This window comes from Poecilia mexicana, unplaced genomic scaffold (genome assembly GCF_051168715.1).
Source record: "Poecilia mexicana isolate PSO_F unplaced genomic scaffold, ASM5116871v1 scaffold_13, whole genome shotgun sequence".
Lineage (NCBI taxonomy): Eukaryota > Metazoa > Chordata > Actinopteri > Cyprinodontiformes > Poeciliidae > Poecilia > Poecilia mexicana.
In genome coordinates this window covers 15713863-15737157 of record NW_028263382.1, presented here as the reverse complement: position 1 = coordinate 15737157, position 23295 = coordinate 15713863, and the positions used below count along the sequence as shown (strand labels likewise).

At 39.9% G+C, this 23295-nt stretch overlaps 2 protein-coding genes across 7 annotated transcripts in view; one reads left to right on the top strand and one right to left on the bottom strand.

Moving 5' to 3' along the window:
- sik3 (SIK family kinase 3) overlaps window positions 1-8065 on the bottom strand; it is a 50397-nt gene extending 42332 nt beyond the window's left edge. For 2 of the 3 annotated variants that reach the window (XM_088011764.1, XM_088011765.1), the window contains exon 1: window positions 7623-8064. In XM_088011764.1, the coding sequence (XP_087867890.1) occupies window positions 7623-7988 (366 nt within the window). In that variant the 5' untranslated portion in view covers window positions 7989-8064. Of the gene's footprint in view, window positions 1-7622 lie in introns of all 3 variants that reach the window. The other variant, XM_088011766.1, reaches the window with a different exon arrangement.
- Window positions 8066-9762: 1697 nt separating this feature from the next.
- sidt2 (SID1 transmembrane family, member 2) lies at window positions 9763-22967 on the top strand. Of its 4 annotated transcripts, XM_014980782.2 has the most exons (27): window positions 9763-10603; window positions 10695-10816; window positions 11944-12108; window positions 12201-12246; window positions 13828-13929; window positions 14240-14323; window positions 14429-14594; window positions 14838-14931; window positions 15564-15619; window positions 15787-15813; window positions 16501-16539; window positions 16619-16696; window positions 16834-16896; window positions 17191-17306; window positions 17698-17771; window positions 18301-18367; window positions 18446-18519; window positions 18599-18722; window positions 18913-19030; window positions 19419-19555; window positions 19684-19792; window positions 20682-20758; window positions 20895-20941; window positions 21022-21127; window positions 21210-21320; window positions 22025-22138; window positions 22242-22967. In XM_014980782.2, the coding sequence occupies exons 1-27, from the start codon at window positions 10355-10357 to the stop codon at window positions 22302-22304; spliced, it is 2628 nt and encodes an 875-aa protein (XP_014836268.1). In that variant the 5' UTR covers window positions 9763-10354; the 3' UTR covers window positions 22305-22967. The 4 variants fall into 4 exon arrangements, with proteins under 4 accessions (XP_014836268.1, XP_014836269.1, XP_014836270.1 ...); XM_014980783.2 differs by lacking the exon at window positions 15787-15813; XM_014980784.2 differs by lacking the exon at window positions 16834-16896 and having other exon boundaries at window positions 9764-10603.
- The last annotated feature ends 328 nt before the right edge of the window (window positions 22968-23295 follow it).

Sequence of the window (23295 nt, the reverse complement as noted above, 5' to 3'; positions counted from 1 at the left end):
ACAAATATGCTTATAAAAATGTCTACAATCCAGCTTTTAGTTTATGTATTCATCTTCAGTGAATTTAATATATTAATTAAACTCACCTTGCCACCTAACCTGTCACGCTTTGGGTTTGAAAATACGGGAAATGCCGCCTGGAGTGGGAGGAGAGGGCGAATGAACGAACGTAAGATGGAGGGGAGGAAATAGACCAGCGGACTGACGAACCGTTAGACCGGGGGACGAACACGGGGGAAGCAATACGGGATATTTACGACACCTTCACTGGTCACACTCAGAAACTCATCTACCAGCCATGTACGATGCGCTCCGCCACCCGTTTCTTCAGACCGGGATATGAAATGTATTGTGCGGTTCGTCGGTAAAGCTACATTTACACGGTAAGCATCAGCTACTCAGCCGCCCGCCCTGTTCAGGCTATCCGCTCACCTCAGCGCTCTTCCCGCCGTTCGCTTTCAACCAGCAGCCCCGGAGGAGAAATGCTGCCGTACTCCAGGCATTCCCCCAGTCATTTTAAGGATGCTTATTGGTTCCCCAAAACGATAAAAAGTCGGGCATTATCATCAATCCATAAAATCCCCACGGGCCAATCTTGAAGATTGGACTTTATGCCGCTGAGACTTAGCTTTTGTCAACAACTCAGAGGCGGAAGTGAGAGCTCCGCGCAACGCAAATGAAGTCCCGGCCGGAACACGGTGCGCTAACTAATAAAACATAAATTAACGAAGCTTCGAGGCAGGTAAATTTTCCTCGAGGAATTTTAGTAATCGAGGTACTCGAATCATTCGAGGAATCGTTTCAGCCCTAATTTGTCATATTACTCACTCAAATGAAATCGCGTTTGGCCATGTGCAAGCAAGTGTGTGTCTTTGAGAACCAGAGAAGAGCTGCTGTTTATGAGCCGCCTGTGAGTGTGTCAGAGGGAGTGAGTGATGTTATTACTCAGTGTGCTCTGCCTGTTACCCACTGCTTACCATCCTGTCTGTCCTCTTCCTCTTGCCTTTCCCTTTCTCGCCCAAAACACTTAGGAGGAAGAGGGAAAATACAGGAAGCGTAAGGGAGAACAACAAGGGGAAAGGTCTACCTTCCCTACCACCACACGGGTCAGAACGTGTAAAACAGTCCCACTGACCACACACGCACACACACACACAAGTCCGAGCAGTCGCTTTGATCAGCAAGGTAGGGAAAACAGATGATAGAAAAACGAGCTCAGCCAATGGCAAGCAACTTCCATTCAAACTTGTTGGCTAAAGTCAATCACACCGACTATCACGACTGAAACCATGGCAACCGCAAAGACTTCAATGGAGAGACATTTCTCCGACAAGGAGCCTTGACAACACACATTTCACCTTTAAATCCAAGAAGCTCTGGATGAGTTTCAGCCAATGTAAACCGACTTTAACCTGCCAGAAGGCTCCTTATGGAATCAAATCCACATTCACAAACACTGAGCAGTCTGCTGCATCCGTTTTTACTGAGCATGTTCCTTTACTTAGAAGATTAAGCCATATTATTTATTGCAAAGGGAAATCTGAGACGTTTTGGTTCCATCAGAGAATGTAAGCACTGACCCTTTACCTAGAGGCCAGCCAGGACAATATATCTGCAAAGGTCAGAGCTGCAACGAATGGAGATTAAAGGTTTTGTGGGATCTGATGTAATCACCTCTGAATAATAATAATTAAAAAAAAGCCAGAAGGCGGCATTAGAAAGAAAATGCTAACATTATTTCAATTGACGTGATATTTTAATAATAAGAGTGAGACAAATCCAGCCTTCTCATTTTTATCTCAAATCCGCCGTTACATCAAGTGACGCTAAATTCACTGCAATTTTAAATTAGGAGTTAACGATGACTCTCTTTCTTTCCTTTGACATCAACTCCAATTATGCTCATAAACATTCCCAATTGAGGAAAAATATGGCAAATAATGCTACAACAGCATTATTTGTTGTAGCATTATTCTGATTAGAAAGACAAAATTATTCTTTCAGAGCTTCAAAAGGAATCAGAAGTCAAAGCAATCAGTTACTTTCAAGCTTGTTAGTGATCAACCGATTTGAGTGGTTGATGTTGATGTATATCTAAAGCATGTGTGCCTCCAGGATTAGAGTTTGGCAAAAACTCTGGGATGCATTGCTTATGGAAGAGAACTAGGAATAGGCCAGTAGTAGGAGATTCTAATTGCATAATAACCAAGAGTAAAAATACCCGAGTTGTACAACATTTATGGAAAATTGTAAAATAAGATCCAATCACTGGGTCTTAAACAGAAACACAATGTTCTCTCCAACTGCTGCTAAAGCAACAAAACATATTCCTTATTACAGTGTTATTTAGATTTATTCATTAGTATTTTAATTTTGTCTTCTCTTTGTCAGCTCAAAGAGTAGAACACAGCACTACTCTACACCTCTGGTAAAACTACAGTCATCCCAGTATCTTCATGGGGAATCCAGCTACCCTAGTAATTTTGTTGGCAGAAACAAATCCATGTTAAAAGCCATCATACACTGAAAATAAAAGTATACGGGCATCAAGTCTTAAAATGTATCCAATTTTCAATGCTAGATAAGAAAAAGAAAACAACAAACATCTTGGTATTTATAGAATCAATACGTAACCATTGGAAAATGACAGCAGCCATATCATCAGCACTGTAAACACATCAGCTACTCAGCTTTTCTATCTACAGGATTTCTGAGCTGGTTCAAAACGTGACTTCACCACAAGCCTGTGGCTGACAAAAAACTCCCCCAAAAACCCAGACTCATTATCTATACATTGGTGAACTGCAGACGGGAGAACCATTGTTATTTTAGCATTTACCGACTGTTAATCTAAGCTCCGTTTTCTGTTTGCATTATTAAAAAAAAAAAAAAAAAAAAAATCCTAACACATGCCCTCTGATACACATTTAGAAACTGTTGGAAAAAAAAAAAAAAAAAAAAAAAACCGTGAAGTGATCTTAAAGCTCAACATTTTTGTCTTCAGAAGTGCAATCCACTTTTTGCCCTGTTCAAACTGCTCAAACTCTACCATCATTTAGATCTCCGCTAAAAACCCATCGCTTTTCTTTGACCTACGACTGACTGTATACGAGATGCTTCACAGTTACTTTAAATCTTACCTCTGTGTTGTATTTCTATGTTTTACTCTTTTTATACTATTTACTGTTCAATGGTTGTGGATGTAACTGCAAAGAACTTTGATCAACAGATGTTTTTGAACAAGTTATAGAAATAAATTTGACATTACCATATCAGCCATGTATTTCTACATTTAAACGATTTGAAGGCTAAAAACAAATTGCCATCAATCTGTTCCAATAATATTTTAAGCAGCTGACTGAAGGATGGCTACATGAGCAGATAGCCTGATTGGTTACTCAGATTGTTGAACTTTTGTTACTCTGTAAAGCGTAGTACTGCAAAAACAGATTATATTCTCTCATTTGGAATCAAAATAAACTATCACAATAGATAGCATTATTATTATAACTTTAATAATATGTAATATTTTAGCAGGAATAGGAAGAATTGTTGCTTAAGTTAAAACAATATTAGATATTTTAGATTAAAAGTGCATGTGTTCTACTGTGAAATGATGACATTTTATATGAAATATTTTCATAGTCAGACCCTAAGAATACTCTCATGACTGGTTACAATGCTAAAATCAAAAATACTCACATGGCTATTCTGATTACCATGTTGATAATGATTTAAAAAGGATAATTTTACTGACTTGCAGAAATTTAAAAAAGAAATCTTAAGTTGGCTGACAACTATACTGTGCTGAGCTCTAAAATGTCAATCCAAATGAGATCACATGTAGGCGCTGCACAGCTTTATCTGTCCTGACAATTTTAAAACTCTTGTTTTGACTTCACTGCAGTACCTTATCTTCATCTGGATGAGATCAACTTTCACTATTACAGCGGTAGTTTTCAGACGCTAAAGATTTGTGTTGTCTTAGACGGCAAGTTGAAAAGCCAACTGTATCCGTTTGAAAATAATTACAGTACTTTTTTTTTTTTTTTTATATATAGATTTACCTAAAAAAAAAAAAAAGTAAGGAAGCGAGAAAAAAAGGCGGGCCATCCCATTATATGCCTCTAAGCCTTCAAGCATAAACATAGGGTCCTCCTCGGTGTGACTGCACTGCAGGATATTATCCACCTCCATCCAACAGCGGAGAGGAGCTACTGGGCTATTTTCGACGAGTCAGCATTTAGAAACCCTAGGCCATAAAAATAAGGCTCCATCTCATCTCATGACTGATCATCATATCCATATTCATGATATCCACAGGCACGTAAAAGCACACTCATTCTTCTGATATTCATGAGAAACTGGGGACGCAGAAAACCCTGTGCGTGTTCATGTAAATCCTGAGCTGACTGGCTCCGTCTGTGGCACCCATCAACAAACAAGGCCCCTCTTTCATTCTGTCAGTGTCATTTTGTCCTCCGCCTATCATAGATCCACACAGACGGCACACATCAAGGCAGGCTAGAACAAAACACGTCACCGCTGTCACTGGATTGCTCTTACGGGATTTTGAGAACCCTTCTGGCACACCTACTACGCTTTAAATTATACCGCAGTCGTATCAAATCCAGGTCTGTCGAGCGGCGTCTTTTTTTCTTTTTTTTCCCCCACTTTTAAGAGTCACTTCACGGCTCACTGGTCCGGGTTTATTTTGGCCTCACGAAACTGAACTGAAGGCTCTCAGATGTGTCGTGGAAAACATCCAAATGACCCGTGTCAGCCCGTCTGTGTGTGTATCAACAAGGAGCATCGAAGTATAGGTACACACTCAGCGGCAGGAACAACACACCTTTATTTATGCCATCTGAGTGAAAGCCTCCACATTGGTTAAATAAAAGAAAGACACAAAAGATACCTCAACCTTTCCCATGTGCTTCACCGGTAACAGTGGTCAACCATTATAGGGGACGTACACACAGATCAAAATGATCTTTTATAAGCAAGCGGTAAGCATATCTAGCATACTATTTTTGTTCATTTGCTTGTCTAATATAATCTTTTCACATCATTCAATGAAAAAGAAAAAAAAAAATCAAGAATAATACGGACAACTCTGAGCATCCTCTTCATCAGTTTATTACGACAACAGTGTCTTATTCAGATGCTACTTCAGATCTGCAGTAATACGGACTGCTGCAGAACATTGTCCCTCCACGCATCCATCGGCGTCTGCAACAGTTTTTTTTGAAGAAACTCGGGAAACTTGAGTTACAGCATTTAATTTCCCTTTGGGATAATTACCCTCTCACTGCTATGCTGATGATACCCAACGTTTTCTAAATGTAAATACTGCGCATCATGAAAGTTAAATTCTACAGAAATAAAACACTGGCTGTTCGCTGATGAGAAACCTGAGCCTCTTTTTTGAGCTACTCGTAGATTGTCACTCACTATTACTGAAAACCTACGGTAGTTTCTACAGACTGCTGACTTTCGATTTATTGTGTGATTCACACATAAAAAAGTCAAATAAACTGAGAGCTATTAACCAATATCTACATGCCTTAACTTAATGGAAAGATTAATGTAGTTCTTTACTTGTCTGATTGACATTTCTCCGGGTCAACTGCATCATTTCCAAATTGCAGCAGATGAGCTTTTGACAAGATCCTCCAAGCTACGTCAACTCTCTGCACTGGTTCCCTGTACAATACAGAATAGAATCCAAGGTTCCAGTTTAAACGTTTAAAAGCACTGCATGGTCATGCAGCATCACTGCATGACCACGCATCTCTTACTGGCCAAAATCAGGTTTTGGTCAGTAAGTCACCACCAGGACCTTGAGATAATTTGATCGGGGCATGTTATCAAAGATAAACACTAAAGGGGACAGGGCTGTAGGTTTGTAGTCCCAATATTCATTGCACCTGCATTCTAAGATTTAATGATCTTGTTCAAAAAGTGGAACGAACCTGTTCACACGGGCATCTTGTGGTTTATGCTATTGTATTTCACATTTTTTGTTTTGTTTTGTTTATGCGAGATGTAATGATGATGTGATTGATGCAGATTAGCGGCCTTCTTTTAAGTTTACCTGGTCACTTTGTGTGATTCAGACTTTTTTTATTCAAACACCTAGAAAACATGAGCAGCCAGATCTTTGATAGAGGTAGTAGTTTTAAATAAAATAAATATAAATAAATAAAGGATTTATAAGATTATCCTCACTTACGCAAATAAAGCATGTTACCTTCCACTTCATCAGATTTTTAAACTCTACATTAATTGTGGATCTTTAACACATAATCTAAAAATACATGGTTTATTTTTAAGTTTTCCCAAACATCTTGCTAAAATCTTCTGAACTTCACTAAGGTGGCTATTATAAGATTATTGTACTGGTGCTTCTGTTTTATTGTGTCAAATTTAAATGATTCTGCAACTCAAACCGATGGCTTGGTCACAACATAATCAATTGGGCAAACAAAGCTTCAGAGTATGTGAACCTTCTGTACCTCTTGTGAAACAACAATTACTGGTTTCAAATCAATACATTCCTTGAACCACAAAATAAAAACAGTTCACTTAAAAAAGGGGTGGCTGATCTGAAGCTCAATGGGATCTTCCAGAGAAGTGACTTTTTTTTTTTTCCTCTCATGGCTTTCATTTGTTTACAGTAGTACGATTCTGTCAATGTGGCAATCATCCAGTGTAAGAAGTATGCTAAGTAGCGCCCACATATTCGCAGAAGCATCCATGTATGCGCTTTCTTTTGAAAACCACTATTTTTTTTTTTTTTTTTTGTCACTGTCGGTGTTTTCTTGTCCGAGTGGGGTGGGGGGTGCGGGGGTCAATGGAAATGCCATGCAGTTATTAACAGAGAAATCTAAATACCACAAAACTTGATACACAGAGATGAAGAGTAGCTCCGTCAAACCGGTTGCGTTTCGATGAAAAAAGGCGTAAGAAACTTTCCAGACGTGAAACACCGGATGAAAACAAGTAACCATACCGAGTGAAGAAATCTGCAGCACAACTCTACGGCATTTGACTCAGCTATAGGTTTATAGAGTTTAGTTTTCTGAATTTCCCGACAAAGCTTACAGGGATTGGGTATCCATATTTGGGCAACACTAACTTAATAGAATTGTTGTTAGTCTATAGTTCTGCAGCAGTACTTTTTCATCTGCCTTCTTTCTTGTCATAGTTAGGTTTAGTTAACATCCAAAATATTTCGAAATAGCTAAATTCGAGCTAAAGCTAGTAACATCAAAATATCTCTCTATTCTTTATCCTCCTTCGTCAATACCCTTCTGTCTGTTCTCTTAAAACACAGGCCTTTTCAGTTCTTAAGTTGATAATACAAACAAAGCATTAACGTCCTGGAGATATTATATTAGGCCAGGAGAGTCTACATATCCATCAGCTGAAGGTGATGCCCGGGTCGAACGGACCCCCAGTACTCCGGGCTGCGGTGGCACCAGAGCGAACACTGGTTGTTCAGTCTCCGGAGTATGGAGGCCCCAGCGTCATTCCGAGTTCATGTTTAAAAAGCTTTAAATAAATCACTGACAACTTCTAATTGTTTTTCTATAGCGTAGATAAGGGACTCGTCTTACCTTTGCTTTAGTGATGATGTGTGTGGCTAGTTTAACAACCGCGAAATTTCCCTTGCCGATGGTCCGCTCGATTTCGTAGTGGCCCACTCGGGCTGGAGGGGGCCTGGTGGCCGAAGTGTGCCCGGGATTAGTGATGCACCCGGTGGCCGTGGTGGTACGACCATTGGGGTTGATCCCAGAGGACGGCGGGGCCCGGTTCTGGGAGACCATTCCTGCGTGGGTCGGTCGGGCAGGGTGCGTAATTGCAGCCGCAGCGGACCCAGCAGCACCTCCGCTAGACACGGCCGCCATCTTCTCGCCTCTCTGCGGGAACAACAAGCAGCCCTGCGCAGCGCGCATCGCGGGCACGCCCCCGCCCTGCGTCATTTTACGTGAAGGGCTCCTCCGCAGCGCCCTCTCTAGGTTGTAGCCATGGCAACGATCGGCGTAACAAATGACTTCATCCACGAAAACGTATTTTGGTTGCCGTGGAGACAGAGAAGTGCGCATTATCACTTTGGTTCCCATGATTCAGTGATTCCTTACAAAAGTGCTGCGCTATGTGCGATCAGAGGGCTTCCTGAAGCTTTAAAGGTATACGCCATGTTAACAGCACAAAGACTAAATTAATCAATGCAGCTAATGAAAATATTAAACTCCACTGAGACAAAAGAAATATTTAAACAAGGAAGTATTCACAGACTAAGGCGGTCAGTTCAGCACGACTATTGTGGGACAAATCAGTAATCCATGCATTTACACACAGATAAATCAGATAAAACGGAACAAATACTGTTTCATTGATACTTATGGAACCACGAATATACGGACTATCTTCAAAACCTTCGCTTTGGAGGCAAACGTGACTAGTGTGCAAAGAAACGGCCTTGACATTCGTGGGGAGGGATGGGAGGGGATCTTTTCAATGGTGCTTTGTTAAATGTTTTGGCATTTAGTAGATAGATAGATAGATAGATAGATAGATAGATAGATAGATAGATAGATAGATAGATAGATAGATAGATAGATAGATAGATAGATAGATAGATAGATAGATAGATAGATAGATAGATAGATAGATAGAATTCTGATACCACGAAATCAAGTATTTGATCCATGTAAAAGAAATTAAAATAAATAAAAAGACAACATTTATATATATTATATGTACAAATAACATTTATAAGCATTCATTTGTTGTTGCAATTCTAACCTGCTGTAGTTCATGACTCCCTAACCAAGTTGTAGACACCGCCATCTATTGGTAGATATGAGTTCTTGCACCAATTTTGACTGCACAAAGCAGCCATTTGCTATTAACCAAACCTAAACAAGAACATTTCCATATAACTGTTAATGAGTATTGTTTCATAACAGCAACTGGCAGTCATAAACACTTTTCCGTTCAATCTTGTTACAAAGAGGAATATCGCATGCATAAAGCAAAGAACTGGAGCAGACAGATTTCTTAAGTCAGTTTTGTCATTCGATTAAGACCTTCTATCATAGAATACCCCAATGCATATTTCGTAGTTTAATGAAATTCTTTGATCTAGAATTTTAATTGATGCCTTCACTGAAGATAAGATACAAACAGAATACAAACAAAAACCAGTGAATCTTGAATCATCATGAAATACAATTTCAAACCATCAACAAACTTTTAAACAATTTTTTTGAAGTATATATATATATATATATATATATATATATATATATATATATATATATATATATATGGATATTTAAATATATTTATGGATTCGCAATATGTATTGTTGTGCACTTATTCAACTTTATTTAATTTGAATTTATATTAGTTTTCTGTATTTTTTATTTTAAATGTAAATTAATAGAAGTCATATTAATTAAATATATTTTTACTCATACTTTTGTACCCTGTAATTTTATAGATCAAATTAATTTTTGAAGTTTATTTAATATGACTGATGGATTTTTGTTGTTGGTTTACATTAAGCTAAATGTTATTTTGATTCATTACTTTATGTGCCTTTGTTTAATTTCATTTGAATAAGCTTAAGCAAGTTCATTCTTCAATTAAATTAAGTTGATTTAAATTAAATTAAATTGTTGGCTTGTCAATTTCCAATCGTGAAGTTGTTCCGCAGTGACGTCATTACGTCGCGTGGCGTTTTGTTTACTGTTAGAGCGTGGAGGAGGGGGGTTCGCTAATGGAACGGATTTTTCGTAGTGTGCACAGCTTTTAGACGACAAATATTTTCACCTGGTGCTGACCGGTCTGGTGCTGGCGTCTTTTAACGTAGACGTGAATACGAGTTAAGAAGGAGGGCAGAATTAGTTAGCTGTAATGCGCGGTTCTGTATTCTGACTCTCTTTTCTAACCGACTTAGTATCCGCGGTGATTCTATCCTGGCGTCCTAACTTGCGAGCTGTTAGCACAGCTCTCCAGATAGAGAAACGGAGGGTCATTGTTGCGTCGTCGTCTTGAGTTTTGTGTTTCTGGTTGTATAGCTGCTAGCTCAGAAGTTGTTGTCAGTGCCGAACTGACTGAGAACAAGTCTGTCGCTCGAACATTTCGCTGTGTTTAGTTGGTCAAGTAGCTTGCAGCAGCTGGTGCTTCTGCTCTTTGTCAGTGTGGAAGTGGCCCGGTTCATCAGGACATCTCGGTTTAACTGCTCCTTAATGGGGTGGGGTTATTTATTTGCTTTGCCATACAAGCTGCAATAAGCTTAGTGGTCGGTTTTCGGTTGAGGAAGACGGTGTCGGACAAAATGGTGTTAAGGAGCTACTGGAAATGTCGTCTTAAAAGCAGCTGTTTTCCTGCGCCTCGCTGGATACGGCCAGGGCTGGCAGCTTTGTTCTGGTTCTGTGTGACCCAGTTAGTGTGCGGTGCTGGGGCGCTTGGAGAGAATAAATTTGTGAGACAAAAGAATGCAGAGTTTGATGTGACCTATAATGACACGGTTAAAAGCAATAACCAGACCATCTATGCGTTCAACCACACCATCTCCAGAAATAAGGTGAGTTTCCTTCTTTGCATCTTAGAATATGGTGTCCAGGTAATGATTTGGTGATTTAATCCTTTCCTTGTTACTTTTGTTTGACTTTCAGACAGAGGGGGTGCGCGTGACTGTAGACGTGATGCAGCAGCATCTGGAGAGTCCTATTCTGTTTGTTATTCGGCAAAAGCAAGCTGTGATGTCTTTTCAAGTCCCCCTCATTCTCAGGGGCCTGTGAGTAATTCTCACTTTTCTAAGTTTATTAACTTTAAGATCATGGTACCCACATTTACTTTTTTTCACCAAAACAAAAAATCATTTGAAGACAGTGCACTCTTTAAGGACATCCACTTCATTTACAGAAATCCTCTCTGTGATTATGACTTCAGGTCATATGATGAAACACTGTAAACGCGACCTGTGCTTCTCATAAGTGTTTTTTCAAAAGTCTTCACAAAGTCACCCTTGATCTGTCTGCTGTTTGTTGGTCTTCATGTTGCATTTTGTTTCCTAAATTTCTCTACTCTGTTTACATGTAAGGTGATTTTTGAAGGCATTTGGATACACTGGTTTTTATTTTAAGAATTTCAGTGTAACCATGTCAAACATTTTGGATTTTTAATAGTAGAAATCTTTTAAAACCCTCTTCTTTTAACTTCACAAATGTGCAGGACTGTGGTCTATTAGCCATAATCCTGAAATAATAAGGTTAAGCTTGTGTTTGTGACATGACAAAAGGCAAGATAAGATGAAAACCTCTGCAAAGGACTGTATTTTGTAAAAGGAAAACAGTTGGTTTCTCCTGCTAGAGATTAGTGTGCACTCATCAAGTAATCGGGGGAGTTTGTGATGTGTTTGGAGTTCAGGACCTTTTATGCCTCCCTCAGCAGTTTCCGTATTTGATCTTTGTCTTGTGCCTTTTGGTTGTGCAACATCAGAATTACCTTGTCGCCCTTTTGCTGTTGCGCCCTCATGGACAGACAATGTTCCAACGGCTCATTAACAAACTTTGAACTTTCAGTTCCTCCACTTGGAAGCCACCAGGACAGATATGAGGAACCTGTGTTACTGGCAATGAGAAACTTTAGAATATTTTCCTGTCTGTCATTGTATGACGTGGTTTGTGTGTTGTATGGGAATTTGCAACAAAGGTGGTTTTGGTTATCAATTATTTATCTACATACTATAAAACTTAATGATACACTATTGGAATATATCCTTTATTTCTCACTTAAAATATCTTATCAGTTTGTAAAATAAAATACATTTATATTTACCTCAAAGCTGGTCTTTGAGGTAAATGGAAGCCGTGTTATCCTCTGTGTTTATCAGCACGTGTTCCTGTGCGTCTTGCCCTTCAGCTATCAGAGGAAGTACCCGTACAAACACGTGGGCAGAACCTTGTGCCAGCCTCCAACTCGAGCCGCATCCGAGACCCAGTACTTCTTTGTGGACGTGTCCACCCTCTCGAGCCAGGAGACAAACTTCCAGTTGCGAGTGAGCCGTGTGGAAAGTTTCACCCTGCAGTAAGCTATACGACTTAGATCTTAGCTCTATGTCTCGGTGTCAACAAACAGCTCCTGGTATGCCTGACATGCTATATTTAACTCGATTACAGGACAGACAGGAAATTCAGCTTCGCAGCATCACCTTCCCAACCTCAGGTAACCCAGCGTTGCGTTCGGAATAATGACTGTCGCTCTCCAAAATTATATTTACTGTAGTCATAGCAATGTCCTTAACAGATAAAGTATCAGCATGGGTGGAGTGAATGTAAGACAAATAAAAACAAAAGACAGGAAGTTACATTTTGCAATGTAAGTTTCTGTCCTTGTGTGCCAAAGATTTCTAGTTTTTGGCACACACACACACACACACAAAAAAAAACACTTCAAAAAAGTTTAATCTATGGTCAAGGAGGAATGGTAATCTCTACCATAAAAAGTAAAAAAATACATTAAGAAGACTAAAATACTGAGCAGCTTCAGTGTAGTGATTCTGCTATCTAAGCAAATGTCTGAAATGTAAGTTAAATCTATATCTCCTGACTCTTCTCTTCTGAAACGATGGTCACATAAACCACACGTCACCATGACGCCACTCCCTCATGTCGCTAAAGTTAACTGTAAAAATGTACTCCATGCAACAAATTAAACTGTCCTTTTTCAATTATCAATTCATGGTTTATTTGGGCAGGAGTGTGGTTCTAAAAGGAAACATTTTGTTTGACTCCTGTCATGCAATAAGTAAAAGTTAATGGAACAGTTTAATTCATTTTACTGGTTTTGCAAAGTGCTGCTGCTGCTTTGTTTCTTTATTGTAGTGACGAACATAATATGTCATACTGTATTGGTGGATGGTGCTTTCAGGTCTTTCCCATTAGTGTTCATCTTTAACTGTGTGATAGATGTGTAAGGCAGCACATGCAGGTCCAGTTGTTTCTGCTCTATATGGATTATTAGCTTTTGCCTGTTTTTGGTACATTTCTCAGATTAGAATTGAAAATCTCAAAAGTACTTGTTCCATCTTCACAAATTAGAATCTGAGAAAAATCAGTTTCCAATTTCTTTGAACAAGTTACAGAAGCTTTTGCACGCTCATGCAAGTGATTATTTACAATTTTCTGCTACTTTACACATTTTTAATTGCTTGTCTTGTTGACCAAAATGTGTGACTTGGGTCTTTGTTGAATAGTCTCAACCTCCACAACATCTAAGCTTACGTTATACAGGTCATAACGTGCAAAATCCTGAAACATGTCATAATATTTAAAATATATTTATATTCATTTTCATTAGACTTTTATTTTTCTAAATCAATCCTGAATTGGCAATTTGCTCTCAGGTGAATCCTGACGTTCTCTAACATAGGTAAACATGTGAATCTTCACCAGTCTTCTGTGACTCTCCCCATCTATAAATCCAATCTTTAGTGGAACCTAAAAAGCATGTCTATTCCAAAACCTGGAAATTTCAGTTTCTGGGTTTACGTGCAAGACATAATTAAGCTGCATCTTCAACCAGACATGTAGTGCAATTGGATAAGAACACTTATTCTCTTTTTCAAAGTCATGTTAAAATGTTTTTGTATGATGGCATTTAGAAGGCCTGCTATTCACTGAGGCACATTATAAAATGTAATCTTACCAGCATGGATCAGGCTACAGCTCTTATATCAGATAACCACAGAGTGACTCCATTCATCTGCTCTCTAATTCTGGTTTATGTCTCCTTCTTTTCTCCCAGTTTTTTAAGTATGTCTTTCCTGACGGGGTGGATACTGTCATCGTCAAAGTCAACTCAGACGTGAACTTCCCCTGCTCCGTCATGTCTGTCCAGGACATCCAGGTATATAGTTGGGGGCTGCCATGCGTTCTGTGTATTTTCTCTACCTCCTTTCTATGTTTTCCTTTTCGCAGCAGACGCCGCCCTCTGTTTTCCATTTGTGTTTTTGACAGTTGTAGCATTTCTAGACCACTAGAGGTCACCATAGAGGCACTGCATAATTTTGTTTCACTTTTAACATTAATTTTATGTTATCAAAACAGTGAAAAACGTTTTTCTCAATGTTTTTTTTTTGCCTTTTCAATGTAATTGTCTTTTTAATGTAACATTTGAATGCAGGAAGCATTTGATTTTCTCATTCCTCTCCTTGTAGTGTCCAGTCTATGACCTGGACAACAATGTGGCCTTTATTGGGATGTATCAGACTATGACAAAAAAAGGTGCCATCACTGTGCAGGTATTTGCTTTTTAACATTACACTAAATTCAACATCATTTTTCACCAACCATTGTGACAAAGATCACATAATATCTCTGTGTGTCGCTTTTTTTTTTTAATTCAGAGAAAGGATTTTCCTAGCAACAGTTTCTATGTAGTAGTAGTGGTGAAAACGGAGGACGAGGCATGCGGCGGCCCGCTGCGTTTCTACCCCTTGCAGCCTGATGAACTAATTGATGCTGGTAACCGCACCAAGGACCTGGACGTGGTGGTCTCACCTGCCATTAACTGTAAGCCACATATGTTAATAAAGCAACGGTCACTTTTACACACCTGTTTATAGATTTTGTTGCACACAATCTCTAATGGAACGGCAACATATTAAGATACGTTATGGAAACTACATTCAAGATCTTCGTCTTTTATCTTTGCTAGACAAAATACTGAGCATTGCTAAATAATAGTTAGAAGCGGGACAAGGAAATGAAATGTCTCGTTGGCTTTAGATTGAGTGTGTGTGTTTTCCCTCACAGCTGAGAAGTATGTGATCGGCATGCTGTTCTGTCTGGGGATCTTCCTGTCGTTCTACGTGTTGACTCTGCTGGTTGCCTGCGTGGAAAACAAACGGTAACATTTTTCACTCGTTTCAGCTCCCGAAGCATCTGTTAATCAACTGCTTGATGAGTTCATAGAGATCTAAATCGCATTTTAAAAAGTTGGGCTCAAGTTTGAAATATATTTTTGGCTCAATCCTACGAAGAAGTAATTCTAGTTGATTAATTATTGCTACTTAATAACATTTGAGTGCCTTATTGTAACTCACAAATGAAAGTGGCCTAAAAATACACATAAGTGTACTGACTAAATCATAATTACTCGGCTTCCTCAGCATGTACTCTCTGAACTGGAGTAATGAAGGCTGCCTGAAAGACTTTATCAACATTCACATAGTTGACTTTAATAAGAAAATCAGAAGACACTGGGTGATGTCTCTTTCTAGATGTTGGTGTCTGTTTTCTTAGCTGTAATAATCTAACTCCTCTATTTCCCTAGATAGCCAGGAAGACTTAACAGTTTTTTTCACAAGTGGCATGAGTTATATCTAAATATAGCAATTAGCTGTTGTAGTGACATAAACCTGATCAAAGATGTGAATTATTACCTGAAAGTCTCCAGTCATCACTTCTCGATGACTGAATCTGCACACAATGAAGGAAACTATGTTGAACACAATTTTAATGATTTTTGTTTTTCTTCAGAATGAAAAGGAGAGAAATGTTTCCGAACCCCCCTGACACGTCGCCTGCTGAGACAGGTAGCCAAGCAGCTAGCTGATCTCTTTTTTTTTATTATTTTATTTATCTTATAAATACATAGTTATCTGAAATATCTTAACCAATTTCTAAATTTTTCTTTTAAATATAGCACTGAATGTTATTGTTACTCATTGTGTCTTTGACCTTCTCTCCCTGTGCGCTTCAGCCTCCCTTCTTGGGAAGAACGGCGACGGTATAACGACACAGTCACTCTTATTGTGCACTTCCTGCTCTTTCTCACACTTGTTTTGCTTGTCTGCAGTCGCTCTGCATGCATTCGCTTTTGCACACCTAACCTCGACGGAGGTTAAGCATCCTCTGTTGAAAGGAAGCGCCTGATTGGCTGCTGAGCTCTGTGAACTGTGCATTAGCACGACTGCAGCACGGTTCCAAGAGTTTCATTTTATGACCTCAAACAGATAAGGATGCAAGCTCTCCTCTGTGCTTTACAGGTTTGACCGATGGCTAATGCACATTATCAGGAGCTATTAAAATTATGACAATGCTGCAGATTTATGGAGACTACAGTTGAGAAAAAGGATTCACGCTTATGCGTGTCTGGAGTTCAAAATTGCCTCTCAGTGTGTTTCTGTTTCGTTCACTAGTGTTTGCTGGCAAGATTTGCATGAGAAAGCCCACAATTCCTGCAGTCCATTGTCAATGCAGCATAAACTGTACCTTCTTTGTGCCATCTGTCACACACAGTGTTTGCACATCTGTTGTGTCTTGTGTGTTTTGGACTAACAGCTCATGTGCCATGTGTTATCAGTGAGGGATACGGAGAAACTAATAACTATAGCAGTGCCAGTGTGTTTAATGTGTGAGATTTGTTTTAAAATAGTCTCTTCTGGCTTTTAAAATGTGTTTATCTTTGTCACAGGCAAAACTCCAGCCTCTCCGTATGAATATGGCTCCTTTGGTGAGTCGGGGGCTGATATCTGTTACTAATCTCTTAGCTTTTGTGGAGGTTGTTTAATCAACACATTTTCTTCTGCCAGCTGACAACGGCAGCACCCTGAGCTCCGAGGCCATCACTGACAGCGCCACATCAACGGACAACAACTATGGCTATTTGGGTATGAGCTCCAGCAGACGCATCTGTTATTTTTCGCCTCATCATTCTCACCTTGAAGCATCTCGCCGTGGCACGGCGAGCGGCCGGCTTCCCTGAGCACCTCGGGTCCCTCACTGCTGTTCTGTGTTTGTTCATCAGGACAGGAGCCTTTCAAACGCCGACCGTTCCTCAATCACCTTCATCACTTAGCCATCCGCATTGGTGACACCCTGCCACACAGCTTCCCCAAATCACTCCCCAGATTTGCTCCAAACTAATCAGCACTATGCTAATCACACACCAGATTTTATATTTTATCTCCAGATATTTTGCCATGCAATGCAAATTAAATGAGAAGTGATTCAATGTACCAACGTAAATCCTTTTTTGAAAAATTTGTGATACATTTCAGCACTTATGCATCAGTTTCCCGATACCTTTACGGATCCAATCACCAAATTGCTCACAGTCCACATCCAGATGGCTAAGCCATCTCTTTATCACTCTTCTGTTCAGAGCGATCATTGGACAGCGTCGCACGAAGCAGGCAGGAGTCTTTAAGTTCTGTGGAGGAGGACGACTACGACACGCTGGAGGATATCGACTCGGATAAAAACATTGTCCGCACCAAGGTACACATCATCAACACAAACATGCTGTAGATCAACAGAAAGTAGTGTGGAAGGAAAAACAACACATGGCTTTATTTCTTTCATTACAATCCCTCTTTACTCTAATACTCTTAAGTAAATCCAGTGCATGAATTGACCTTTTAAAATTTAACCAAAGTAAAAATAATCAGCAGGAGTGCAATTCATTTTCACTAGTTTGTTGGAGAACAGAAAGATGGAGTCAATTAGTTAGATTAAAGCATGTTCATGGCCCAGATCTGAATTCAGTTGAAACTTTGTAAGACTTGAATCTGGTGTTCACTGATGTTCACCATCAAATCTGGCTGAGTTTGTCTTTCTGTGTTGCCTCTTTTCCCTCCTGATGACTTCTGATTCATTCTCCTTATCACAGAAGTACCTGTGTGTGTCTGACCTGGCTCGCAAAGACAAAAGGATCCTCAGCAAGAAATACCAAATCTACTTCTGGTGAGTTCACCGCTCAGATCGCTGGTAGTGCATCAAGTCCTTGAATCAGCCACGACTGTTAAGAAGCAAAAGTTTCTTACACTATGGACATCCTCAGGACATTTTCACAAGGCAAGGACCCTTAGAGAGGATCTGGCACATGTTAATATTACGGGTGCAACTAGCAATTATTTTAGTAATAACTTTCTGTGACTATTAGATTTTTCTGATAGGGACAGTTTCGGCTTAATTATTACTCTGTATTATTTCAGCAAATGGCCTTTTGAGCCTTTATACCCCAGTTAACCAATAATTAGTTACTAAATTGGTTGATTATTTCAGTAATTGATTAATCACAATTAAAATGATTAATAGTTTCAGCCCTGGTTGATGTAATTGGACGAGGGTAAAAAGAGCTCCTTGTATAGATCAATTATTTAACAGTTTCATCCATGACACTTTGGTCACCATGGCTACCTCGTTAACATTTCATAGATCAAAATGTAGACTGATAATTAGCATCACGTTCTAATAATTATTCTCTCCTCAGGAATATTGCCACTATCGCGGTGTTCTACGCGCTGCCGGTCATCCAGCTGGTCATCACATATCAGACGGTGCGGTGGTGATAAACAAACATGGCTGCTCAAACGGCCTTCGAAACATTCTCATGGTGATTTCATGTTTGGCCTCAGGTTGTAAATGTGACAGGAAACCAGGACATCTGCTACTACAACTTCCTGTGTGCTCACCCTTTGGGAGCTCTGAGGTGTGTGTTTATTCTTGCTGCCACTGTTGCAGCAGTAATACACACGCTCAGCTGGCTGTGTTAAACCTTGTGTGTGCAGTGCGTTCAACAACATCCTCAGTAACCTTGGATACGTGATGCTGGGACTCCTCTTCCTCCTCATTGTCTTCAAGAGAGACGTCACACACAGTCGAGCGTTGCTTCGCAACGACCTCAACGCTCTGGTGAGGCGCCTGCCACCAAACTGATTCTTGATGCAGGGAACTGTTTGTTGATGCTCTACATCCCTCCATCCTGAGGTTCTGTTTAATATTGTAGCACAACAGGTGACATGTTATTAATGTCACTTCCTGTCAAACAGGTAATATCTGAGCTGAAATAGTCGTTTCAACACGTTTTCTGTTTCTTCTGCAGGAGTGCGGCATCCCGAAGCATTTCGGTGTGTATTATGCCATGGGAACTGCTCTGATGATGGAGGGCTTGCTCAGTGCGTGCTATCATGTCTGTCCCAACTACACTAACTTCCAGTTTGGTGAGACATGAGGATTTATTGTTGCTATTTCATGTTTGTTTTCTCTAGATCCCGCCACACACAATGATTGTAAATTATTGAAAGTTGGCAATAAGTCTGATAAAGAAACATGACCAGTTCTAACTCCTGACTTGCCGTGTGTGTGTGTGTGTGTGTGTGTGTGTGTGTGTGTGCGCGTGTGCGTGTGCGCGTGTGCGTGAGATGGATTTATTCAGCTTATCGGCAAAAACTGGTTGATTTGCGGTTTAGTCACAGTTTAGCAGGAAGATTAAGTCTGCAGGTTTACTTTAAGAAAACATTTGAACAATCAGTTGCATTTTAAGCCATGTCCAGTATTTTAATTGGTTAAAAAAAAAACAAAAAAAAAAACGGTGTCAATATTTTCCAGACACGTCCTTCATGTACATGATCGCCGGGCTGTGCATGCTGAAGCTCTACCAGAAGAGACACCCCGACATCAACGCCAGTGCCTACACCGCCTACGCCTGCCTGGCTGCGGTCATCTTTTTCTCTGTGCTGGGAGTGGTACGCTCACAAACACACGCACCTCATACGAGCTGCGGCGAAGCTCTTGTTAATTGTGTGCAGCAGCGCTGTTTAATGATTATTGTGGGTTGTTGTAGAATTTTATTTGTTGTTTTGTTTCTTTGCAGGTGTTTGGGAGAGGAAACATGGTGTTCTGGATCGTTTTTTCCGTGATCCACATTCTGGCCACTCTGCTCCTTAGCACACAGCTCTACTACATGGGCCGATGGCGACTTGGTAGGATCACAGCAAGAAACCAAACACACTTGATTCAAGATCAGTGAAATTTAGTCTGTTTAAATTGATCATAACCAGTTTTAGGGTTTCCTTTTATTTTTATTTAACATGTTCAAACATTAAATACCTTCAGGTAAAAAGTGCAACAGCAGATTTAATATTTTGAGTAAAGGCTTGTTTGACACTGCTGCTTTTAATGATAATATCTATTCCTATAACTTCACATTTTATCACTCCATCATAAACTTCAGAGCATTTCATTAAGATTTTACGTGATTGAAGTTGTTGAAGGTGAACTTTTCAACAGTCTCCAGCTGGTTTAGTTGAATCCTTCTATTCCGGTTTCTCTTGCCAGTTTTGCTCTCATCTGACTTCAGGATCTTTATTCGTGTTTCCCGTGTAATGTGGGACTTCTAGCTTTCTCCCAGCATTTGCTTTCTGTTTTACACTCTTCCATTAAAAAAAGAAAAAAAAAGATTCATGGAGTGAACAATTAACAGTTGCTGGCAGATTTTTTTTTTTTACCTGAGCCGTGGCTCTCTGCAGCTCCTCCAAAGTTACCTTTGCCCCCTTGAATGCCTCTGATCAGTGATCTCAGTGAAGTTTGTGATCCAGCGTGTCAAAGTCCCTGTGCCACACTTTGTGAGCCACATGTAGCATTCGGGCAAAGGTTTCATTCTGACACTTGAAGTACGTAATCAAAGGTCATTTGATTAGTTCTAATGTGTTTGCATTGCATAATACACAGGTGTTTTTTTTTTTCTTCAGCAAACTAAACATTGAAAATTGTCACCCAATAATCAGTTATTTTTCCTCAACTAAATACAGTAAAACTTCTTATTTTTTTTTACATTTCATTCTCTTACCTGTTTGTAATTTTGTCCACTAGATGCTGGTATCATGCGCCGGATTGTCTATGTGATCTACACAGATTGCATCAGACAGTGCAGTGGACCCATGTACATTGTGAGTTGAGATCTAAAGACTTTGCAGCAAAAAAAAATCACATTAACAATTAAAGATAGTTGGATTTATTAATGACCTCTGGACTGACCAGTTGGTAAATGTTGGCACCTTCCCCCCCTCTCTCTTTGCCTTCCAGGACCGTATGGTTCTACTTGTGATGGGTAATATAGTCAACTGGTCTCTGTAAGTAAACAACCGTGTCTGACTTTGATCAAGCGCTGTAATCTGGAGCTTCATCCAGATTGGCTGTTTGCTCTCCGCAGCGCTGCCTACGGCCTCATAGAGCGACCCAATGACTTCGCCTCATACCTGCTGGCCATCGCCATCTGCAACCTGCTGCTCTACTTTGCCTTCTACATCATTATGAAGGTGTGTGTGTGTGTGGATTAACGCAGCCAGCGTCAGATGTCAAGATTATATTTCATTATTGTCCCTTTTGTTGTCGCTTCAGCTCCGGAGTGGTGAGAGAATCAAGTGTCTGCCGGTGGTGTGTATTCTCTTCACAGCGGTGGTCTGGGGCTTTGCACTCTACTTCTTTTTCCAGGGCCTCAGCACCTGGCAGGTCAGCAACACACCGATCAGATTATTTATGTATGATTGAATAAAACGTACTCTAGATGGGCTACAAATGTCTAATTGCTTTTAGGGCTGCGACTATTGATTATCTTAGAAATCGATTATTCTGTCAAATATTTTCACATTTAATCAGATAAAAAAAAATTAGCACTGCAGATTATATGTTGAACCACTTAGGCTTTTTATACAATATTAGAAATACAAATAAACAATTTATTTCCTTTATAAAATAGCAAAATTAACATTTTATTGGCTAAAATCCTGTTGTACGCTTGATTATTTGTAGCAAAGGAAAAATGCTTTTAACATCTTAGTGATGCGGCTCAACTCTGCATCGGTACAGTGCAGAGCTGAACTGTTGACTATAGATAAGCCGATTAATAATTTATATCCAACACTGATAGGTTTTTCTCAACAGAACTTGAAATACATGAAATGTTTACGACTTTAATTCTGTAAACATATTTACAGACAAAGGAGTTTTTTTGTTTTTTTTAAATATTAAATCCACAGTGTACATTATTTTGTACAGTTTTGGATTAACTTCTGCTTCAAATATGTTGTTTTTTCAGCAAATAGCCTTTTTTTGAGTTTGTATTAACCAGTTAACGATTAATCGACTGCTCATTTAGTTGACGTTTATTTCCATAATCGATTCACCAATCCTAGTCGCTTTCTTTCCCGCTGCAGAAAACTCCAGCAGAGTCTCGCGAGCACAACAGAGACTGCATCCTGCTGTCGTTCTTTGACGACCACGACATTTGGCATTTCCTGTCCTCCATCGCTATGTTTGGATCCTTCCTGGTATGGTTTTGTTTCTTGTTTCTAATCAGGACAAAATGGTGATGGTTTGAAGCCAGTGCAGCACTCGACACATGTTGGAATCCCTCTCGTCTTCCCCTCGTAGGTCCTCCTGACCATGGACGACGACCTCGACACTGTTCAGAGGGACAAGATCTACGTCTTCTGAATCTGTCGGGTCTTCTTTGAGAAGCTCAGCTCATCCTTTCTGCCTTATCACCTGTTTTCTCTCTGTTGGCATCTTGTCCATGTTTGGAAAAAGAAACAGCCAGTGGCCTGATGCTCCTCAGGCGGTCGGTGAGCATGTCTCCGCCTGTCGGAGCCAGGCGGGGGACACTCGCGTGCCAATCCACAGCTGGGTCAACATGGAGTGGTCCTGAAGCGTCTTGTCCTCCTGCTGCTATCATCGATGTTACTGTCGCTCTGCGTGTTTACGTGCTGCTGCTGATGAAGACGACAATGCAAACACTGAACTCTTTTCCTCCATTCTTTTTATATATGGTCCTCATTATGGTCAAAATAACAGGAAACGATGCATTTTGTATGTAGTGTGGTTCTGCAGGGTTGTGTGTGTTTACAAACCGGGGGAGCGTGAGTCACGTCCAATCTGCCAGTGGCCTTCTGTGTTTCTAATCACATCAGTCACACACTGTGCTCGGATTGGTCAGCTTGTTAAAACTAGCCGTCCTTAAATGATTGTATTTACTATTTGACTGCCCTGCGTGCGTGTGTGACTGCCGAGCCGATTTTTTTGCACTGTTCTGTACGAAAAGTAGATTTTATTGTCCAGCATTTCAATGAGTGGTTACTAAATAAAAGGTTCTTTTTCACAGATGGGACTGTTTTCATCTGTTGTCTTAACTATTCCTTCTCTTTGAATTTACCCATATTTTCTCATTGCAACCACAAACTTTAATGTACTACATTGGGAATTTATGTGATGAAGCAACACAAAGTAGAACATGAGTAGATGGAAAATGGTTCAAGATTTTCATAGTGCTTTAAAGATAAAACTCTTAAAATGTGTGGCAAAAGCCGTCAGATTGGATAAGATGACAGCAATTTTCTCTCCATTTAATATTGCTCTGGACTTTAACTAAGCCATTTTAACACAACTTTTATCTAAACAGTCCATTGCAACTCTAGCTGCATGTCAAGTG